Below are 20220 nucleotides of genomic sequence, written 5' to 3'. Positions count from 1 at the left end.
AATTTTACTGATTTAAATATTTGAATTCGAATAAATTCAAAACTTAATTTGGAAATTATTCTTAGTGAGAGCCAGTGCAATGTAGTGGTTTGAATGCTACAGTAGGATTCTGGGAGACCAGGGTTTGAATCCCACTTCAGCCATGAAATCCTACTGGATGACCTTGGGTAAGTCACACTCTCTCAGCCTCAGAGGAGGCCAATGATAAATGTCCTCTGAAGAAATCTTGCCAAGAAAACCCTGTGATAAGTTTGTCTTAGGGTTGTCATAAGTCAGAAACAATTTGAAGGCACACAACAACCATTACTGAATTATTTGTAAATTTTGTAAGAGATAACGGTTTAGTCTCATCCATTGATTATATTCTTTTTTAAAAAGAAAGGACTGAGAACCTTACCTAAGTGTTCACTGGAAAGGGAGCATGTGTACTTTGAGGTAACAATTGTATGTGTGATGTGGAACTTTGGATAGTGCAGTGGTTCCAGGCTTTCTGAAGATTTCTTCAGAAGACGTTTATCATTGGTCTCCTCTGGGGCTGAGAGTGTTACTTGCCCTTGTCATTAGTAAAGATACTGTGGTTTGACAAAATATGCGTTGCTTTTGATGAAAACAGTGTGTTAAAGCTCATCTAGTGATCCATTATTATTATATCCAAGCCATAGTTTTTGATATTTTAAATGTGAAAAAATGATCTGGAGGTATGCATGACGATTTACTACGTGAGGAAAAAGTCTGTATGGACAGCTGCTGGATGCAGTCTGTAACCTGACATTGTGCACATTTGTTCTCAAGATATAGCACCTAGTATTTCCAAACGACAAATCATTATAGCTGAAATTTTAACTCTGTGAACTGGTCTTTATATAGGAATAGAGGCGGGGTACAGACCGCCCAAAAAGGGCGGTCTGGACGCGCCTTGTTTTGCTGCGCGAGGAAGCTGCAGCAGACAAACCGCGCGGCTTCCTCACGCAGCAAAAAGAACCTGCAAAAGTGGGTTCTTTTTGCAGTGCGATTGTGATGCCGCAGTGCACCAAGGGCATTGCAACGTGCGGATGCTACGTGCCCGTTGCATCAAAATGTACAGATGGGTGCCGCCATTTTAACCCCCTCGTCAGGGGTGAGCGGTGTCTGAAAGCACTGCCCCTCGCACGTAACAACAGCACCCCGTGGCACCCGTCTGTAGAGTGCCAGAATTCATAGCTTCTACAAAGTAACTAGTAAGAATTATTGTTATGGCCTTATTATTACATAATATTTTGTATACTTGTATATTTTTTTACAGATTGTTGCATAGAGAGTAGACACCATGTTCTACGCTCACTTTGTCCTGAGTAAGCGAGGGCCACTAGCCAAAATCTGGCTGGCGGCCCATTGGGATAAAAAGCTAACCAAAGCCCATGTCTTCGAATGCAACTTGGAAAGCAGCGTGGAGAGCATCATCTCACCAAAGGTATTACTTGTAGAATTATATTTTATTTAAAGATAATGGATTAAATCCCATTGTTAGTTTTTACTTAGAGTAATCCCATTAAATTAATAAAGTTTATACAAGTGTTGATTTACTGTGTTCTCATTGATTCATTGGGGCTGTTCTGTCTGAGACAAACAATTGGATTTAGCCCAATTGGCTTTTGTATTCTTGTGATACTAGAAATATAGATTTAAAAACACACTCACACTGTTGTTGTATTATCCAATATAGTATAAGCTATTTTGCTACAATAAACAAATACTTAAGACAGGATCATGTCTCTGACTTCAGCCAGCCAGATGCCTCTCTGGGCAGTCAGAGTAAGATGTGAAGGAGATGGCTTTCTCCTGTTTATCTATAATATTGCATTCAACGGTATATTGTTGCTATAAAAAAAGTAAATCTGCTCTCACTATAATGTTGATTATCTTCTGAGAGCTTCAGATAAAGCTTTGGACAGACTAAATCGGGGGTAGGCAACCTTTTTGAGCCGGGGGCCGGTTTGCTGTCCCTCAGACAACTGGGGGGCCGAACTCAAAATGGCGCCCAGAACGGCACGGAAGCTGCGGCGGGGCGGTAATCGGTGGCAGGACCGGGCTGGGGCCTGTCCTAAGGTCTCGCCGGGCCGTAGGTTGCCGACCCCTGGATTAAATAATTGGTGAGAGCCACTGGCCCCTCCAGGCTATTTTTGTATGTAGTCCCTGTCCCCTCATTTTCAAAAAGAAAATAGGAGAATGGCATGTTCAGGAGTGTTTGCGGATTTGGTTCCCTTCTAAAATATAGGGTTGGGTTTTTTTACATTTCAAAGTCATTTCTTTTGTGCATCCCATGGAAGATGGGAAGGTTGGGGTCAAAGATGTCATTCTAGATCCTTCAGAACAGGTGTAAGCCTGATCTGTCCATAGTGACATATAACTTAGTTACATCCTCTGTGGATTTCCTGTAAAACACTCCACATCGAGCTCCCTTTATAAAATGTTTTGAAAGCTTACCTGGTCAAAAATGCTGTTGTCAGGCTATCGACCAACCCATATATGAAAAGCCACATGGTTCATTCACTGGTTGTTTTTGGGGCAGAATTCAAAATCCTTATTGTAACTTATAAGGCTCAATGTGACCTCAGTCTGAAAGGCCATACAAACCTGAGCAGGTTTTGATTCTTCAGCCTGATCATACTTTAGAAGTGTGACAAAACCATCTTGGCAGTCTGCGCAAATCCTTTGAAAAGGAGACTTTAGACCAGGGGTAGGCAACCTTTTTGAGCCGGGGGCCAGGTTGCTGTCCCTCAGACAACTGGGGGGGGCTGAAGCCGGGGGTGGAGCTTCTACCCTCCGGGGGCAGAGCCGCACATGGGGGGTGGCGCTTCCACCCTCTGGGGCGGAGCTGCATGCCAGGGTGGAGCTTCCACTATCCGGGGGCAGAGCCACATGTCAGGGGCGGAGTTTCCACCCTCTGGGGGTGGAGCCGCATAATAATAACAATATTTGCAAGAAGCTACTAGGCAGTGCCATAACACAGGAAAAATGCATGCACACTGTCTCAGCCCAGAAAAGAGCAAGCAAGTCCATGTGGGGGGGATTTTGCAAAGAGAATACCAAGGGATAACAACAATAATAGGCACTATTTTCAAGCCTGGAAGGAAGCGACTAGGCAAAGGTCACCAAAACAGCAAAAAATGCTATGCACCTGTCTCAAACCACAAAGGCGCAGGTAGTATAACCCCCCTCCCCCAATGAACAAACCTCTCACCTGGCTCAGTGGCTGTGGCTCTCTCTCCTCTTCCTCCCATACCTCCCTCCCCTCCTCCTCCCTCCCTCCCTCCTCCTCCCTCTCCCTCATCTCTATCTGCCTCCTTCCCCCCCCCCCTACTCCTCCATTTATAGGAGGGAGGAGGGAAGGTGGAGTCAGGAAGGAGGTGGGCAGCGCCCATTGGGAGGCCCTCTGCAGCCGCCGGAGCCCTGTTTCAGGGCTCTGGCTGCCGCAGCAGGCCTTCCACAGTCCTTGTGCGGCTCCTGCAGCCCCGTTTCTGGGCTCCGGAGGCTGCAGCGGGCCTCCTAATGGGCGCCGCCATTTTGTCCTTCAAAATGGCGCCGAAGTCTCGTGCGACCTTTTTGGTCGCGCAAGACTTCGACGCCATTTTGAAGGACAAAATGGTGGCCAGAGCGGCCGAAATCGGCGGCAGGAGGGGCCGGGGGCCGGATCCGGCCCATGGGCCGGAGGTTGCCAACCCCTGCTTTAGATTTTTTTTAAACAGGTGGCAAATTCATCCATATTAATGTGGGCTTTTGATTGGCATTTGACAGCTTATTGAGGAAAGTCCTTGGGTACACGCATACCTCACTTTAAGACACTTTACTAATAAGTACTTTAAAATTATGGAGTGCAGTGCCAGTTTCTTACCCATGCTCAGTCTATTTACTGCTTTTATACGCTTTCAGACTCAGATAATCTTTTTTAATTTTTCTTTTTGCATTGTGTTTTTAGCACTATTGCACACTTAATAAATGATAGTGTAAATATGTGTTTAGGTTCCTATATGCATTGGCAAGGGGGGAAAAAGCTGCTTCATTTTAATATGGCAATGATCTGGGATCTCTAACCTGCCATATTAGCAAGATATGCCTGTACTTGAGTGCTGTACTTTTTTGTTCATATACACTTGAATTGCTTTTAATTTAAGTGTGTTTTAATAATTCTATTTTAAATCATGTTGAGACTTGTCTTATTAGCTTTGGGGGGAACCTGCAATATAAATTAAATATTTTTTTTAAAAAAGGAATTTTCTGTAAAGTTGTACAATAGTCCAGAATGAATAGAATTCTAGAAACAATTTTGTACCTGCTTGTCTTAACATTTTTGTTGATTGCCAGAGATGAATGTATTTACACATCAATACTAAATATTGTTAAAGAAATTTATGATTGAATACAAACTACCACAGCTCAATCAATTTTTAAAGAGGGACAGCATATCATAGTGTTAGTGATATAGAAAGGTTGGTTTTAGAAAATACTCCTCTGAGAAATTAAACGTAATAGTAAAAAATATTTTTATATGTGAGCTCCAAGAGTGACCTGTATTCCAAACATACTGTTTCTTGGATGTGTATGATTGTTAATTACTAATGGTAGTGCACTTTTCAGGTGAAGATGGCTCTTCGTACTTCAGGACATCTTTTATTGGGAGTTGTTAGAATCTACCACAGGAAAGCTAAATACCTTCTTGCAGACTGTAATGAAGCATTCATTAAGATCAAGATGGCTTTCCGTCCAGGTTGTGTACTTGCTTTTTGCAAATTTATTGCTACTGCGTAAATAATAAATTGCTCTGGAATTTGCCATTATTTAAGCATACTTCCTATAGGAAAAATGCTTTTCTTATGCGAGTCTAGCACTCCATTATTCTGTTTGTATGCTTAGGAGTAGTCTATTATGCATAATGGGGCATAATTATAATATTTTAACTTATATGTTCCTTAGTAACTAACTCATGAATTAATACTACTCTTTAACCACAGCATGAGCTAAAGGGCACTGGAGTTCTTCTGGTGTGTGTGCTTGCTCTCATGATATTCATTCATTGTGTTACATAAATGTACAATCAAGAGTTACAGGAGGTATTGCATGTTAAAATTTTATCACAACTTAAGGACACAATTGATAGCCAGCAAAATAATGCATAAGTGTTTTTAAAAACAGATTTTTTTTCCTGATAAAGTAGTATTTTGACTACCTAAACTCATGTTGCGATATTTGAGGTGTTGAGATTGTTGCTTTTTCCCCTAGAAATGCCACCTGATAAGTCTTTAATGCCTTTTTTTTTACAGGTGTGGTGGATTTGCCTGAGGAAAATAGAGAAGCTGCATACAATGCTATCACTTTACCAGAAGAATTTCATGATTTTGACCAGCCCTTGCCAGATCTAGAGTAAGCCTCTGACTGACTGTTAAAATTATTATCTTGGAGAATTAATGTTGGAATATTCCCTCATACATCCACTTGTTGGTCTTCTGGGGTGGAGGGAGTGGGTGGAAAGAGTATTCCTTGTATTGCTTGGTTAGAAATCAAGTTTTGAGTGCTTGAATCCCATCAGACATGGCTACTACATTGCTTTGGGGATGATTGATCATAATTGTCACCCTTTGAATTGTGTAATAGTCCATGTATTTCAGTTGTCTTTGAATTTTACAGTTGGATAGATACCACTTTTTAAAAACTTGCTGTCCTGATATGAGCTGTCAAATGCATAAGACTATGTCTTGTATCACTTTGTAATCAAAATATGCTTTAGAAGCGTTTTAGAGCATTTAGTTATATCTGAAAATAGCTCCTTTGCCTTATGGATGCTTTTTCAAGTGTGTTTCTTTCTTCTTTTTAAAGTGATATTGATGTCGCTCAGCAGTTCAGTTTGAATCAAAGCAGAGTGGAAGAAATTACAATGCGAGAAGAAGTAGGCAACATCAGCATCCTTCAGGAAAATGATTTTGGTAAAGTATAATTGTTATCAAGCACATTTGCACTAGTTCTGCTACTGCTGTTAATAATACCATGGAAGCAGTTGGCATGCCAGTATGATTTGTTAGACTGCCAGATAGTCTCAGCAAATTTTTATATGCCTACAAACTGTAAAACACAAAGATAATCAATTCTCAAAATTATCTGGCCTTTGAAAATTGCTGCTTAACTTCTTCTGCAACCACATCATGTAATCAAGTTAGAGAGCTGGGCCAGAACTACCAAAATGAATTTCAACAAGGAAAAATGCAAGGTACTACACTTAGACGGAAAAAAATGCACAGATATAGGATGGGTGAAATCTTGCTTGACATCAGTATGCATAAAAGGGGTGTAGGAATCTTAGACAAGCTATGTCCACAATGTGATGTGACAGCTAAAAAAGCCAATGTGATTCTAGGCTGCCTCAGTGGAAGTATAGTGTTTGAACTGAGGGAAGTAATAGTGTCACTCTTTTTCTTGGGTCAGACCTCACTGTGTCCAATTCTGGCCACCACAATTCAAAAGGAATATTGGGAAGCTGGAACATTTCCAGAGGAGGGCAAGAAAAATTGTGAAAGCTTTGGAAATGATGCTCTGTGAAGACTGGTTTAGGGAGCTCATTATGTTTAGCTTGAAAAGAGAAGGTAGCCTGGTTTAAATATTTGAAAAGATGTCATATGGAAGAAGGAGCATGGTTCCCCGCCCCCCACTGCTCTAGAGACTAGGAGCAAACTACAGGAAAAGAGATTCAACCTAAGTATTGGGAAGAGTTTCTTGATGGTGAGAGCTTTTTGACAGTAGAATATTCTGCCTCAGATTGTGATGAAGTCTCCTTTGGGTGGTTTTGAACAGAGGTTGAATGACTATCTGTCGGGAGTGTTTTGTTTGTGTCTTTTTGCATGGCAGGGAGTTGGACCAGATGGTCCTTGTGGTTTCTTCTAACATGGTTTTATGTTTGCACCTTCATTATTCTAGTTTTGTCTTTCTAGTTCAATAAATTTGCCTGCTTTTAATGTGAAGTTAGGTCTAATATTTTCTATCTTAAGCTTCAAGGCAGATTCAGCAAAGATCCCTTTAAATGGTACATTTTTAGGGGGAAACTGGTAGGCTATACTACACTGAGTTATAAAAATCATGTCATTAGAGAGAGATGGTATTAGTGTGATTAATAATCAGTTCCTGGTCAAAGTGGCCTCAGTCTTGTCATTAAACAAGCATGTGTCTTCAGTCCTTTGAATATTGCTGATGGCCCTTGTATATGAGTTCAAAAATTCTCACTTAGATATGCTACAGTTTTTATAATTTAAATTGTATTAGTAAAAGTTCACAGCACTTAATCTTAACATGTAAATTAATGTTTGGGTAACATAGGTCAAGGTATGCAGATGTAGGTCTAATTCAATTGTTAGCTCTAATTAGAGTAGACCCTTTGAATTAATGGGACCTTGTTAAATCAATACATTTGTTAGCTCCCTTGATTCAGTGGATTTACTCTACTTTGGACTTAATGTTAGGTTTAGGTTATAATATACTAATTGTACTGCAAGTACTGTGAAGCATTAGAAAAGTTTGGTACTGGGTTATTAAATTGGAGGCATCATTCAATCTCTCTCTTTTTTTTTTTTTTTTTTTTTTTTTTCCATTTATGATGGCTATTCTTAATAGGTGACTTTGGAATGGATGACCGTGAAATGATGAGAGAAGACAGTGCATTTCCAGATGACATGTTGGATAGTACCAGTGCTTCCAACCTTCTGCTGGAGCCTGAGCAGAGCACTAGTCACCTTAATGAGAAAGCTAATCATTTGGAATATGAAGATCAATACAAAGATGACAATTTTGGAGAGGGAAATGATGGTGGAATCCTGGGTATGTTGCCAGTTCATATTTTGCTTCACTTAAGGCATCCAGTCTTTCATGAATGTTGTTTTAAAGGGGGTATTGTATCTAAATCCGTATGCCTTATTAAACATCTTAGAAATGTTGCTCTTCAGCTCAAACTCTGAAATGATATATTTAAAAATTGCCCTTTTGTTAAAGGTTACATATAAGGAAATATTTTAAAATTTCTTCAGACTATTAAAATTAATTTCATGTTAGTAATAACTAAAACCGTTTCAGTATGAAGTCGAAGGCTTTCATGGCTGGAATCCATAGGGTTTTTTTGTTGTTGTTTGTTTTGTTTTTTGTTTTGTTTTGTTTTGTTTTTTGTGGGGGTGTCTGGTCTATGTGGCCATGGGAGGAGTTTATTTACAAGCAGAAATGTCAGGAATAAACTCTTCCAGAACATGGCCACATAGCCCACAAAATACTAAAATAGGGGCTCTCCAGCCTGGCCCAAAAGGGCAGGCTGGAGGTGACAAGTTTTTCTCTGGGGGGCCACCGCAGCAGCCAAACAGTGCGGCGTCCCTCCGGACCAAAAAGAACCCAGAAAAACCAGGTCTTGCCGCGCACGGACGATGTCATCAGTGTGTTATTGCTGCATTGTGGCGCTCCCATGAAGCAAGTGTGGCGCTTGGAGGTACGACTGTGGCGCACCACCGGCACAAACTAGAGTTCCAGAGTGTGCTGTTGCTGCACACTCCAGAACCCTAGAATCGGCTCAGGCACGCCGCTTCTCGCCCATCTGTCTCGGGCCATAGAGTACAGAAATCGGCTGGGGTTTGAAGACATATGTATTTGGACCCTTAGTAAATGAGTTGTGTAGAGGGGGGAAACCCAATGTTTAGCTTGTGAGTACCTAACTCTACCCAAGAATGTGTGCTATTTGAGTCAGTCCTGGCATTCTTTGCTTTCAGCAGGTTAGCTGAGTTGCTAGTGTAGGAGGTGGCTGAATCCAGTCATCTCCCTAAAAAATTGCTTGGATTCAGCAAACCATTAATGAAACTGTGCGAGTGGCGCTTTCCTTTCCATTGCTATGCACCTTCCTACTAAAGCAGATTTTCAGGAATGGAACTTGGTGTTCTGGGGCTGTAATTTGAGGGGAGAAATAATTGTGGGGAGAAATCATAATAACACCCTTCACTTTTATTTTAATACCTAAGTTAATGATTATTTTTATTAGACGGAGAAATTGAAACTTTCATTTTCTTACTAGTGAACATAAAGATGCTCTAATATGAGATAACCTTTCTGCCCTGCGTGATTGATTTGCATACCTGACTAAGTAAATTGAAGCTCATAAATTATTTGGTTTGACAGTGTGTCATAACTGCCAAAAGAAAAAACAAAATTTACATTTCTAAAACTGTAATAACTAAGATAGTACTAACACTTTGATATCTTATACTGTCTCAGCCCTAACTTTCTTAAGTTGCCATTTCAGATGACAAACTTCTCAGCAACAATGAAGGAGGCATATTTGATGACCCACCAGCCCTTTCAGAAGGAGGTGTGATGATGCCTGAGCAGCCTCCCCATGATGATATAGATGATGACGATAATGTCTCAAGTGAGTGTTGAATGAGTTCTCTTTAAAGACAGAAAAGATATGCTGTGAATTGATATATTTATAGTAAGCATTGCATGTATTGTATTGGAGCGGGCAACTTCTCTGGCGCTAGAAGGTTGGGCAAAATGCTTGAGGGCCAGATACCCAAAGACTGTGGCCTAAGAAGAAGAGGTTAAAAGACTTCTTAAATGAGTAAATAAAATAAATAAAAATCCAGAGCTATTTTTCCATTTATATTTATTCATTTATTAATAAAAGTTCACATAGCAATAACAATGGCAAGTACATTTCTATACCGCTTATCAGTGCACTTAAGCTCTCCCTGAGTGGTTTACAAAGTGTAAGCTAATTGCCCCCAACAATCTGGTTATTCATTTTAGCGACCTTGGAAGCATGCAAGTCTGAGTTGAGCTTGAGCCCTTTCGTTGGTATTGAACTCAAAACCTTATGGTTTGGGAGTGAGTGGCTGCAGTACAGGCATTTAACCACTGCATCACCAGGGCTCCTACTGTTAACAAAATCCTCCCAACATTATCTATAGCCCTCCCTTCATCCACCATCTTGAGGGAGAGAGAAGCAGGCTAGCTCCACCAGGCCTGCCTGGAAGAAGACGAGCCCTCCCTTCATCCACAATCTTGAGGGAGAGGCAGGCTAGCTCCAAGAAGCCAAGTCCTCCCTCCAGTCCATCTGCCTTGGTCCAGGCCTTGGAGGTAGAGAAGACTGCTGGACCTCATCCCCTTCCCCACAACCACTCCCTTCTCCTTTTGTGTCGTGTCTTTTTAGATTGTAAGCCTGAGGGCAGGGAACCGTCTAATTAAAAAGATTGTATGTACAGCGCTGTGTAAATTTACAGCGCTTTATAAGTAAAGGTTAATAATAATAATTAATGAAGTCCCCTCCACTCATCATTTACAGAACCTATCCATTATGTACTTCATGAATTATTCTTACATTTTTTATATAAATAAACCTTAAATGTATTTAAATTTACTTTAATATGGTCATTAAAAGTGATAGTGCCAGCAAAATGCAATAATATCAACATAGTCAAATGGTAGTTAAAATGTGGTCGAAGGGATGGGTCACTGTCAGTATAGCTTTTTAGGCTGATCTGCAGAAGTAATCCAGTTCGGCAACATTTTAACTGTCATAGCTCAGTGTTGTGGAATTCTGGAAATTCTAAAAATTCTGGGTAAATGTAAAAATCAAGCAATTTAACGTAAGCCAAAAGGAGAAAAATTAAAACAGGCCAGTGAAGACTCGGGGTGTTCAGCGAGCAGAAAATACTAGCTGTCTCCTGTAGGTTGGGAAAGAACACCAGAAGATGAATGGAATGGAGAGCCTGGTGCCACCCCAGAAGAGCACTTCCAGTCATATTTTGTTAGAGAATATCAGTTGTGTTTACTATTTTGGCTGTCATAGTTTACTGGGACTCTTACCTTTTAACATTTTATTTCACAGTGGGTGGACCAGATAGCCCAGATTCAGTAGACCCAGTTGAACCATTGCCAACTATGACTGATCAGACAACATTGGTTCCAAATGAAGAAGAAGCTTTTGCTTTAGAGCCTATTGACATAACTGGTAAATAAGCATGCTTAATTTAACTTTTGTGCTTGAAAGTGTTTGTGCTAGCAAGGTCTTAGTAACTGCAAGAGAGAGCACCTCAATAAATTTTAATTTAATGTAATGTCCAAGATTTTCACAGGTGGACTAGGCATTTCCTCCTACTCAGTTCTCTGCTGTTGCCACAGTCTTAATTCAGAGCAACAGTGAACAGCTTTATTCTGGTTCCTGGGGTTGGCTGTTCTCTTTTAAGATGGATAAATTATTGAGAGAAAATAATTCTCCACATTTCAAGTAACTAGTATGTAGTATATTATGATTTTGCTACTGCTGTATCATAAACTTCAGTAAGCCATTTTGATTATGTTCATGTGTACATACAACACTCAGTCATGGCTGTTTGTCACTTAATCTTTTTTTAAATGAAGTTATTTATGTAGTATCTGAATCCTGTTGTTAGTCCTAACTAGAATAGATGTGTTGTGTCAATGGATCGGTGAGATTTTTCTGTTGTTGGAATCCTAAAATTGTTAAAGCTGTGATTTTATTCTGAATAAGACTTGTTGTGTGCTTTCAAGTTGTTTCTGACTTACGGCGACCCTAAGATGACCCTATTATGGGGTTTTCTTGGCATAGCTACTTTTATTATATCCAGTAGCTTTAACTGTTCTTTTCTCTCTCCAACTAGTTAAGGAAACTAAGGCAAAGAGGAAGAGAAAATTGATTGTGGACAGTGTTAAGGAACTGGACAGCAAGACTATCAGAGCTCAACTAAGTGACTACTCTGATATTGTCACTACACTGGATTTGGCACCTCCTACTAAGAAGTTAATGATGTGGAAAGAAACTGGGGGTGTTGAAAAACTTTTCTCTCTCCCTGCTCAGCCTCTGTGGAATAACAGACTTCTGAAGGTGAACTGAACTTTACTGTAAAATAAACAGTTAATTGCATGAATAGGAGATCCCTCTTTGGGCTTTTGTCAGCCGTATCAGTGTATCCATTCACTAGAGTTCTGAAACCATGTTCAATGAAATATAGTTACATAGCCCTGTATGGGTTTGAACTCAGTGTGTGACAGTCTAGGAAACTGCCAACCATGCAGCAGCATTTTGGGATGAGGTTTATTTACAGAGTCATCTCCTTGCTCCCTCCCAGTTTAACCCTAAGTGATCTCTGCATAGGGCCTAAGTGTTACATGTACCTCCTTAAATTGTTGTGTGCTGTTAAGTTGTTTCTATCATGGGGTTTTCTTGATTTGTTCAGTGGGAGTTTGCCGTTGCCTTCCTCTGTGTGACCTGCCCAAGGTTATCCAGTGGATTTATGTGTGCTAACCCTTTAACCCCATTATTTAAAAAAAAATTATACAGTGGCCTACGCAAAGTTCCTTAAGCTTTTATTTCAACATCTTGTTTTTCTGTCTCTCTCTCCTCTTCCCCCCCCCCCTTCCGCTTTTTTTGGTAGCTTTTTACTCGCTGTCTTACACCTCTTGTACCAGAAGATCTCAGAAAGAGGAGGAAAGGAGGAGAAGCTGATAACTTGGATGAGTTCCTTAAAGACTTTGAGAATCCAGAAGTACCCAAAGAGGAACAGCAACGCAATGTTATTGGTTTGTATTTCATTAGTGTCTTAAATTCTTTAATGTGCAGTTATTTTAACTGTTATAGACTTCAGTAACTACTATTACTACTATTGCTGCTGGTGCTTTCTCTTTCTCCTCCTGCTCCTTGTCGTCTTCTATTTATTTATGTCCTGTTCTCCCCCCCCCCAAATTGAGACTCAAAGTGGCTTACAATATAAAGTAATACAGTTAAAAACATAATTTTAAAATTATGTAGTTTAATGCTCAGAACTTGTAACTGCTTCTTGCATTCTGGGTTTAGACGAAATGCAGTGTTGTGGCAATGAAAAAGTATGTTTATCTCCCCCCACCAATTTGTGGTAATTTTAATAAGAGGAATGTAGATTGTTAACAACTTTGAATAAACAATCACTCATTGGTCCTTTTGTGTTGCAGATGAACCCATTTTGGAAGAGCCAAGTCGCCTTCAGGAATCCATAATGGAAGGCAGCAGGACCAACTTGGATGAATCTGTCATGCCCCCACCTCCACCTCAGACTGGCGTAAAGAGAAAGGCTGCACAAGTGGAACCAGAACCTGTACTACCTGTGAGTGAAAAAATATGTACATGTATTTGTCGAACAAACTTGGTGCATAATTGTTTTGTGTGGTAAGTCTCTATGTTAATCACATAAAGATTAAAACATTAAAGGGCTTGTGAAATATGCATGGCTCTGGTGATTAGGGTTTAAGGCAAAAGCTTTTAACTCAGTGCTATACTTGAAGTTTGGCACAAGTAAAAGCACATTCTTTCACAAACTAATGGTTTGTTTTTCATAAAATCTAACATTAGCCCTTTTCCAATCAGTTTCATGTAACTCAGCAGATGAGTGACTGGATTGAAACATCCATTCTCACTACTGAACAGCAATTTTTCAGATTCAGTTTGTAGTCTCGTGCACCATTACTGTAGAACAATGGTTCTTAACCTTTTCTTTACCAAGGCCCCTCTTGAAATATCTTTTCTTGCCACAGACAGATCTACTTCTTGCTCTTCTGTGTCAGACAACAGCTGCCGCAACAGTAACATTTCTTACGTTGCCCTGACAGACTACAACTCCTGTTAACATTTACACCATCTGTTAAACTTTCATTCAGATGTGCTGGAGGTGGAGGGAAGACTTTTCTCCCACTTTTTCCCACCATTTTGTGACTTGAGTGGATTGAATGGCAACACACATGCCCAGTCTTTGCCTTGGCTCCTGTCATGTGGCCACTGCACTATTGTTCATCTGCTCAGCATACCCCTTTGCCGCAGTGGAACATGTGGCAGAACCCGAGAGACTGGCTGGCTAAGCCTGTGTGTTTCCTGTCACATGGCCATTTTGCTGCATGGAGGAGGTCATGGACCCTCTGTAAGGACATTGTGACAAGAAACACAAACCCCAGGGGTTCTGCAGACTACAGGTCAAGAACAACATGTCAGTTTGCTTAACAGATTAGGTTCACTGTATCACTGTTTCTATCTCTGCTATGCTTGGTTGTAATTCAAGTTATCTTTCCACAAGAGTACTCTTGACAACAGAGTAGTTGTTAAAGAAAAATATAAACAAAGTCCTTGGAACAGATTATTTTATCTTATTTGCAAATGGGGGACATATTAGACATCTGTGCAAGACCGTATAAAGGTTTTGAAATATCAAATTTCTATTAAAATGTTATCAAGTCTTAATATCTCTCTCTATTATCAGAGTCAACCTTTGCAGCCAATAGAAATGCCACCAGTTGAATTGCCTCCAGAAGAGCCTCAAAACATCTGTCAACTGATTCCAGAATTAGAGCTTTTGCCTGAAAAAGAGAAGGAAAAAGAAAAGGAAAAGGAGGAGGAAGAAGAGGAAGAGGTATGTGTACAGAGTTAGAAACGAATTTAGGTTGTAGTACTGTAAATATGTGCATGAAATTAAATCATTTTGACCGTAGTGGGGCTTACGTATGAGTAGATGTATATTGGATAAAGAACATATGAAGAGCCTTGTTTAGTATAGATGTAAATGCTTATCTAGTGCAACCTCCTTTTCCCACAATGACAGGCAGGAAGCCAATGTGGAGGGCAAGAACACAACATCACAGTAGATAACATGCACAATGTGTTGTCTAATAGATTTGTATAAGGGCATTACAGTAATAGCAGTTCTATTTTCAGTTTCTTTAATAAAGAGCTATAACATAGGTATCACTCTTTTCATATCTGAAACACACTGATTTTGCTGTTTATCTTTTTAAAATACTTGATAAATCACAGAGGAACACATATCAAGGAAATTAATTTACTTTCCAAATATAATAAAAAGTAGGAAATATAAGGCAAATACATTAAGAATTATAGTATTTTACAACATAGATGTACACCTTTTTGAAGCTGGCAATAAATTAACTACTGGCTCTGCTTGTGTATTTTTAAAGATGTTGAATCAGTTAATTCCTTTTAGCATACAAGAAATAAACAAAACATTGCTTTACATGTAGCATTCTTCTAGAGAAGTGCTAGCACTATCCTGTGAGAAAAAAAATACTAGATTCAATTATTTTTCAGACCATTTAGGCATAGATTTTTATGTATTTCATGGTCTTTAATATGCATTACTTAGTATATGCTTGAAAGACTGAGATTACTCTTGCAAACTGGTTTTAAGTATGTTATTGCATACAATAAGAAAGGCCTGAGCTAAAGCCTAGAAAATTGTTGGGAACATTTGCATTCAAAGGAAACCAAATATTAAGATGGTCATCATTGCTTGGATAATTGCTATTTAAAGTATTCCTGTTTTGCTAGCAGAATTGGGACTATTACTCCCTAAGGAAGAGGAGGACATTTGTATACTATACAACTAGAATGCTGATTCATAAAATCTAAAGCTTCCCCCTTTCCTGTTTACACCTAGTGTTAAATTACAGAACGCATTTGGCAAACTGCTTTTGGAATCTTTATGAAAATCCTGAATCACTTTTTTGAATTTTCTGGCAGAGGGAATTGAGACTGTGAATGTGACTCATCTAAAGATACACAAAAGAAATAATGGTTATGTTGGGCCCATTAGTCCCAGCGTTTGTCCTGGTTTTCACACATGCATTCACTCTCACTGTTCACTAAGTCCTTGGCACATGGTAGAGGACGTTCTTGCCTTTCTGTGGAAGAGACGACACATAATTTAAATTGAATCACCCTTGTTATATTTTGTGTAGTGGTAGAAGATCATTTTAATTGTTCGTCTCAACTTTTTTTGAAATGTGATTGGTTGCAGGAGGAAGATGGTACAGGAGGTGACCAGGATCAAGAAGAAAGGCGATGGAACAAGAGAACTCAACAAATGCTTCATGGTCTTCAGGTATGGAATGGTTTTTGCATGAAAAGTAAGCTTAAATATCTCCAATCTTAGCAAATGCTTCCTGAAAGTGCACAAGACAACTGCCCACTCCCTTACTTCTCTTGTACTGGCTGCTTTAATAAAAATTGTAGCCCCTAATTTGGGAACACTTTAATTCCGCCAGTCTTTCAAATGGAGTCTTTATCATCTTGCAATATAAACTTCCTTTTGGCACACACTGCTTTGAAAGTCTTCCTGAGAAGCACACTTTCTTGATCAGTTTCACATGTAGTATCAAAATGTTTCAGTGGAAGCTGCGGTGAATAGTTGGATATGTTAATTCAAAGTTTGTGCATGTAAGCAGGTAGATTTTTAAAATACATGTACAAAGACTTGAATGTTTAAATTCCTACTGTAATCAAGCTGATTACAGTGGTACCCCGGGATACGAATGCGCCGGGTTACGAATTTTTCGGGATACGAAAAAATCCCATAGGGATTTATTGCTTCGGCTTACGAAGGTTTCTTCGGGTTACGAAAAAACCGCGGCGCTATTTTCCGCCACCGGAGGGCAGCAGAGAGCTATTTTTCCATTAGCGCCTATGGGAATTCGGCTTACGAAGGTATTTCGGGTTACGAAATTAACCGCGGAACGAATTAATTTCGTAACCCGGGGTACCACTGTATTTATTTCTTCCTAGCTTGCTTGTGTCTTTACTTGATTTCGTTTTAGCTTCTGTACTAATTAAGGTTCCACCCATCTGTGTTGATATAAGAGCCAGCAAAAAATGATTTCAAGCAACAGTGCTCCACTGATGTGGAGGTTGGGGTCTTAACTGTGATATCACACTGCATTCTGGAAATGTTGTGAGCCCCAACACTGTCCACAGAGCAAATCCCTGCCCCTGTCTTCTGCAAACTTTGGCTGTGGGAAGGAAGTATTGTGACTTGGGGGAGAGGTTCAGAAGGGAGTCTTCAGCCTTCTCCGGTGTCTCAGAATAGCAGGAATCTTGCTTAATGACTAGGCAGTAAGCTCATGTATGACATGGCTAGCTTATACAAATAAGTGTTTGGAATCAGTTTAGAAGTGATAATAACTAATCATTTTCTACATTTTCAGAGAGCACTTGCTAAGACCGGAGCAGAATCCATCAGTTTGCTTGAATTGTGTAGGAACACAAATCGCAAGCAAGCAGCAGCAAAATTCTACAGTTTCTTGGTACTTAAAAAACAGCAGGCTATAGAGCTGACACAGGAAGAACCATACAGTGACATCATTGCAACACCTGGTCCCAGATTCCATATTATTTGAATGTCCAACTTGCTGTATAGGTAGCATTGTTAGTGCTTACACATTGTCCCATATGTAGGGCCCACAAAAAATAAATAAATCTAGATTTCCATTGTCTGTACAGTCATTGACTTTTGTGTTGGGTTTTTTTTTTTAATTACATTTTACCATTTTTGCTTTTTAGTAACTTCTGCACTGGGTGACTTGAGTTCCAGTTGCAGTGATAAGAGAAAGTTACTCAAGGATCTTATAAAGAGTGTTTTTAAAACAATTCAGAACAGATGTGTGCAATATTGGTGCATGTAACTATGATTAATAAATTGTTTTACAGTTATCTGCTTAATAAACAATAATGCTATTTTAATCAACTCCACAAGACCCAAAACGGCCAACCTATTGTCTCAATACAGTTTTTTGCCAAATGTCTAAAATGTGCTCTCTGTCTCTCCCTGAAGGTAGTGAATTCTTCCTACCCAGAATGTCTGTCTGTTTACCATCTTCCTGCTTCCGATGGTGCTCTTGGAGCTGCCAATATGAATGTTAGTGCCTGGCAGGAGTCCTTGCTGTGCCATGGTATTTCTAGAATAGGATTTAAGCAGCTCTGGGGCAGAATTTAAATGCCTGTCTTTGGAAAAATACTGTCTGTCAAAACCTTTTTAAGTGCACAAGATAAAACATTTCTGGTATTTAATATTTCATTCCTTCTAACTGTGGTCCATTTCCATTGACAGATAGTTATGAGGACAGAACAGCTCTCTTAGGCACCAATAGGCTTTTCCTCCTTGTTAAAATTTCTTGAACAAAAGACTTTGTAGAAATTGCATACTTTCAGATTATAACTAATAGCTAGATTAGTCTCAAAAGTTTGAGCAAGTCATATTTCTAAAAACAAAAAAATAAGTGTGGGACACCACTGACCTGAAAGGACAGCAAGCTACAGATGTATATTTAGAGGCAGGTAAACTTGCATTTATTGAACATAATCGTGTGTAATAATAGATCTTCAGAGACTTTTTCAGCTTTTGTAACAGTGTATTTTCCAATAATGCACACTTATGGAACACTGAATAGCTTTTCAGATGGCCTGCAATTTGGTTTTACAATTTTTGTTAAGAATAAAGACTTTATTATTATGACCAGGCCATACCAGAAATCATGTGAATATGTTGATGATAGATAGGTCAACATTTTAGAGGGTCTGATTTTAAATGTTGGCACTTTTGTGAAATTATTATCTCCTGGGACTGAGATTTGAGTGTATTCCCAAGTGTAAAATTATGTGAATGTTTTAAAATTTGCAACATGTTTTAATAATCCTTGAGAAAGTTAATTGTATAAAATAGTTACTGCAGCTTTATTTTTGACATGACGTGCCTGTACAACCATTATTTCCCCCTTTGTACAAAGAAACATTGTAGATAACTTGAATGTTTAATTATAGAGGTCATTAGTTTCTTGTTAAAGTTTTAGTCTGTTTTTGTTGCTTTTCAAGGTTAATATTCTTGAAAATAGTTGCTGTTATGTATAACTTTTCTAATAAAAGTTGTGTTATAAGCAATTACATAGTGAAGCTATTGCATTATTGTCTCCACATGAGCATGCAGCAGGCCAGCTAGACAACAAATGATCCTGCTCCCATGACTGTGGGGTAGTATCCATTTCTTTCTTCCCATGGGAGATGCACTCCCCTCCCCTCAGACCACCAATTAGTGTGGGTCATTTTGGAATTATGATGTTTAAATGATGCATGCATCCAAAGAGTCCGGAAGCCATGCCAATGCCATGATCCAGTCCTAAGGACTAGAGTGCACCTTTGGCGCAGCTTCTGGCCTCTTAGGACACATGCATCATTTAACCAGCATACCTCCAAAGTGACCCGAAGCAGCTTTATTTTGGCCTGTCTGTATGGGCCCTTAAGGAGTCTAGAAGATCTTCACTCATGCCAGCTTATCCATATTGTGGGATTGTCAATAGAGGCCCTACCCTTGTCCATCAATGAGAGCATTTAGGTCTTCTAGAGCCACATGGGATGAGTTGCCGTGTTGATTTGTCAAGCTTCATCTTTACAAGGCTATTGGAATGCTCTGAAAACCTACCTGTTTTCTTTGGTCTTCATTCCAATATAGTTTTATCTTGAGGGTGTCATAGCTACATTTTAAAAATGCTTCCTGAGCTGAATGGTTTTTTGTTTGTTTGCATTAGTGTTAATTGTTTTTCCCCATATTACAGGGTTGTTTTTTTTTAAATAAGTAACTAATTCTAAACTTAATTTATGGTCTTTCCTTTTTTGGATTTTGTGAATTCTGGAGTGCTCACCAAACACGTTAATATTTCTTTCTTATGCCCTAGATCACTGATGGCGAACCTATGACACGTGTGCCAGAGGTGGCACTCAGAGCTCTCTCTGTGGGCACATGTGCTGTCACCCCATCACAGAGTTTGCCAGAGTTTGTTACTAGAAAGCCAGAGGGACATGGCACTTTGCAATAAATCAGTGGGTTTTGGGTTGCAGTTTGGGCACTAGATCTCTAAAAGGTTCACCATCACTGTCTTAGATGATGCCATTGTGATTACTTAAGAGATCCTCACTTGGGAGAACATAGTACAAGCATACCTCAATTAACAAAGCCTCTGATAAAGAAGCTCCTTTTTATAAAATTTTCATTTGCCAGCCCACCTTTTCCTTCTTTGTTCTCTGTCTAGCTGGAAGATGTTTGCTTTAGCAGCATTGGCATTAGGAGAATGTGTGAAGGAGAGCTTCAGAAACATTTTCGATGTCAGGGTGCAGCAGTTTTTCTGTAATATGCAATGCAAACTCCCCCCCCCCCCCAATACTTTTGAGCTATAAAACTTCTACTTTAGCAGGATTCTACTTTAGTGGCTTAGTGAACTTAATAGCCAAGTTAAATATCAGTTACTGAGCATATTATTATTATTATGATTATTATTATGATTATTATTATTATTATTATTATTATTTGTATCCCGCCTCTCCCTGTATTGGATCGAGGCAGGTAGCAA

The 20220-nt window shown here is 39.4% G+C and overlaps 1 protein-coding gene across 1 annotated transcript; it reads left to right on the top strand.

Moving 5' to 3' along the window:
* The first annotated feature begins 1258 nt into the window (after positions 1-1258).
* Positions 1259-18757, top strand: RAD21 (RAD21 cohesin complex component). The gene is made up of 13 exons (XM_042464979.1): positions 1259-1450; positions 4615-4744; positions 5298-5397; positions 5851-5957; positions 7633-7836; positions 9293-9418; positions 10880-11002; positions 11673-11896; positions 12447-12591; positions 13000-13151; positions 14295-14444; positions 15846-15929; positions 17029-18757. The coding sequence occupies exons 1-13, from the start codon at positions 1307-1309 to the stop codon at positions 17218-17220; spliced, it is 1881 nt and encodes a 626-aa protein (XP_042320913.1). The 5' UTR covers positions 1259-1306; the 3' UTR covers positions 17221-18757.
* The last annotated feature ends 1463 nt before the right edge of the window (positions 18758-20220 follow it).

This window comes from Sceloporus undulatus, chromosome 4, assembly GCF_019175285.1.
Source record: "Sceloporus undulatus isolate JIND9_A2432 ecotype Alabama chromosome 4, SceUnd_v1.1, whole genome shotgun sequence".
Taxonomy (NCBI): Eukaryota; Metazoa; Chordata; class Lepidosauria; order Squamata; family Phrynosomatidae; genus Sceloporus; species Sceloporus undulatus.
This window is presented reverse-complemented; position numbering and strand designations above follow the sequence as displayed.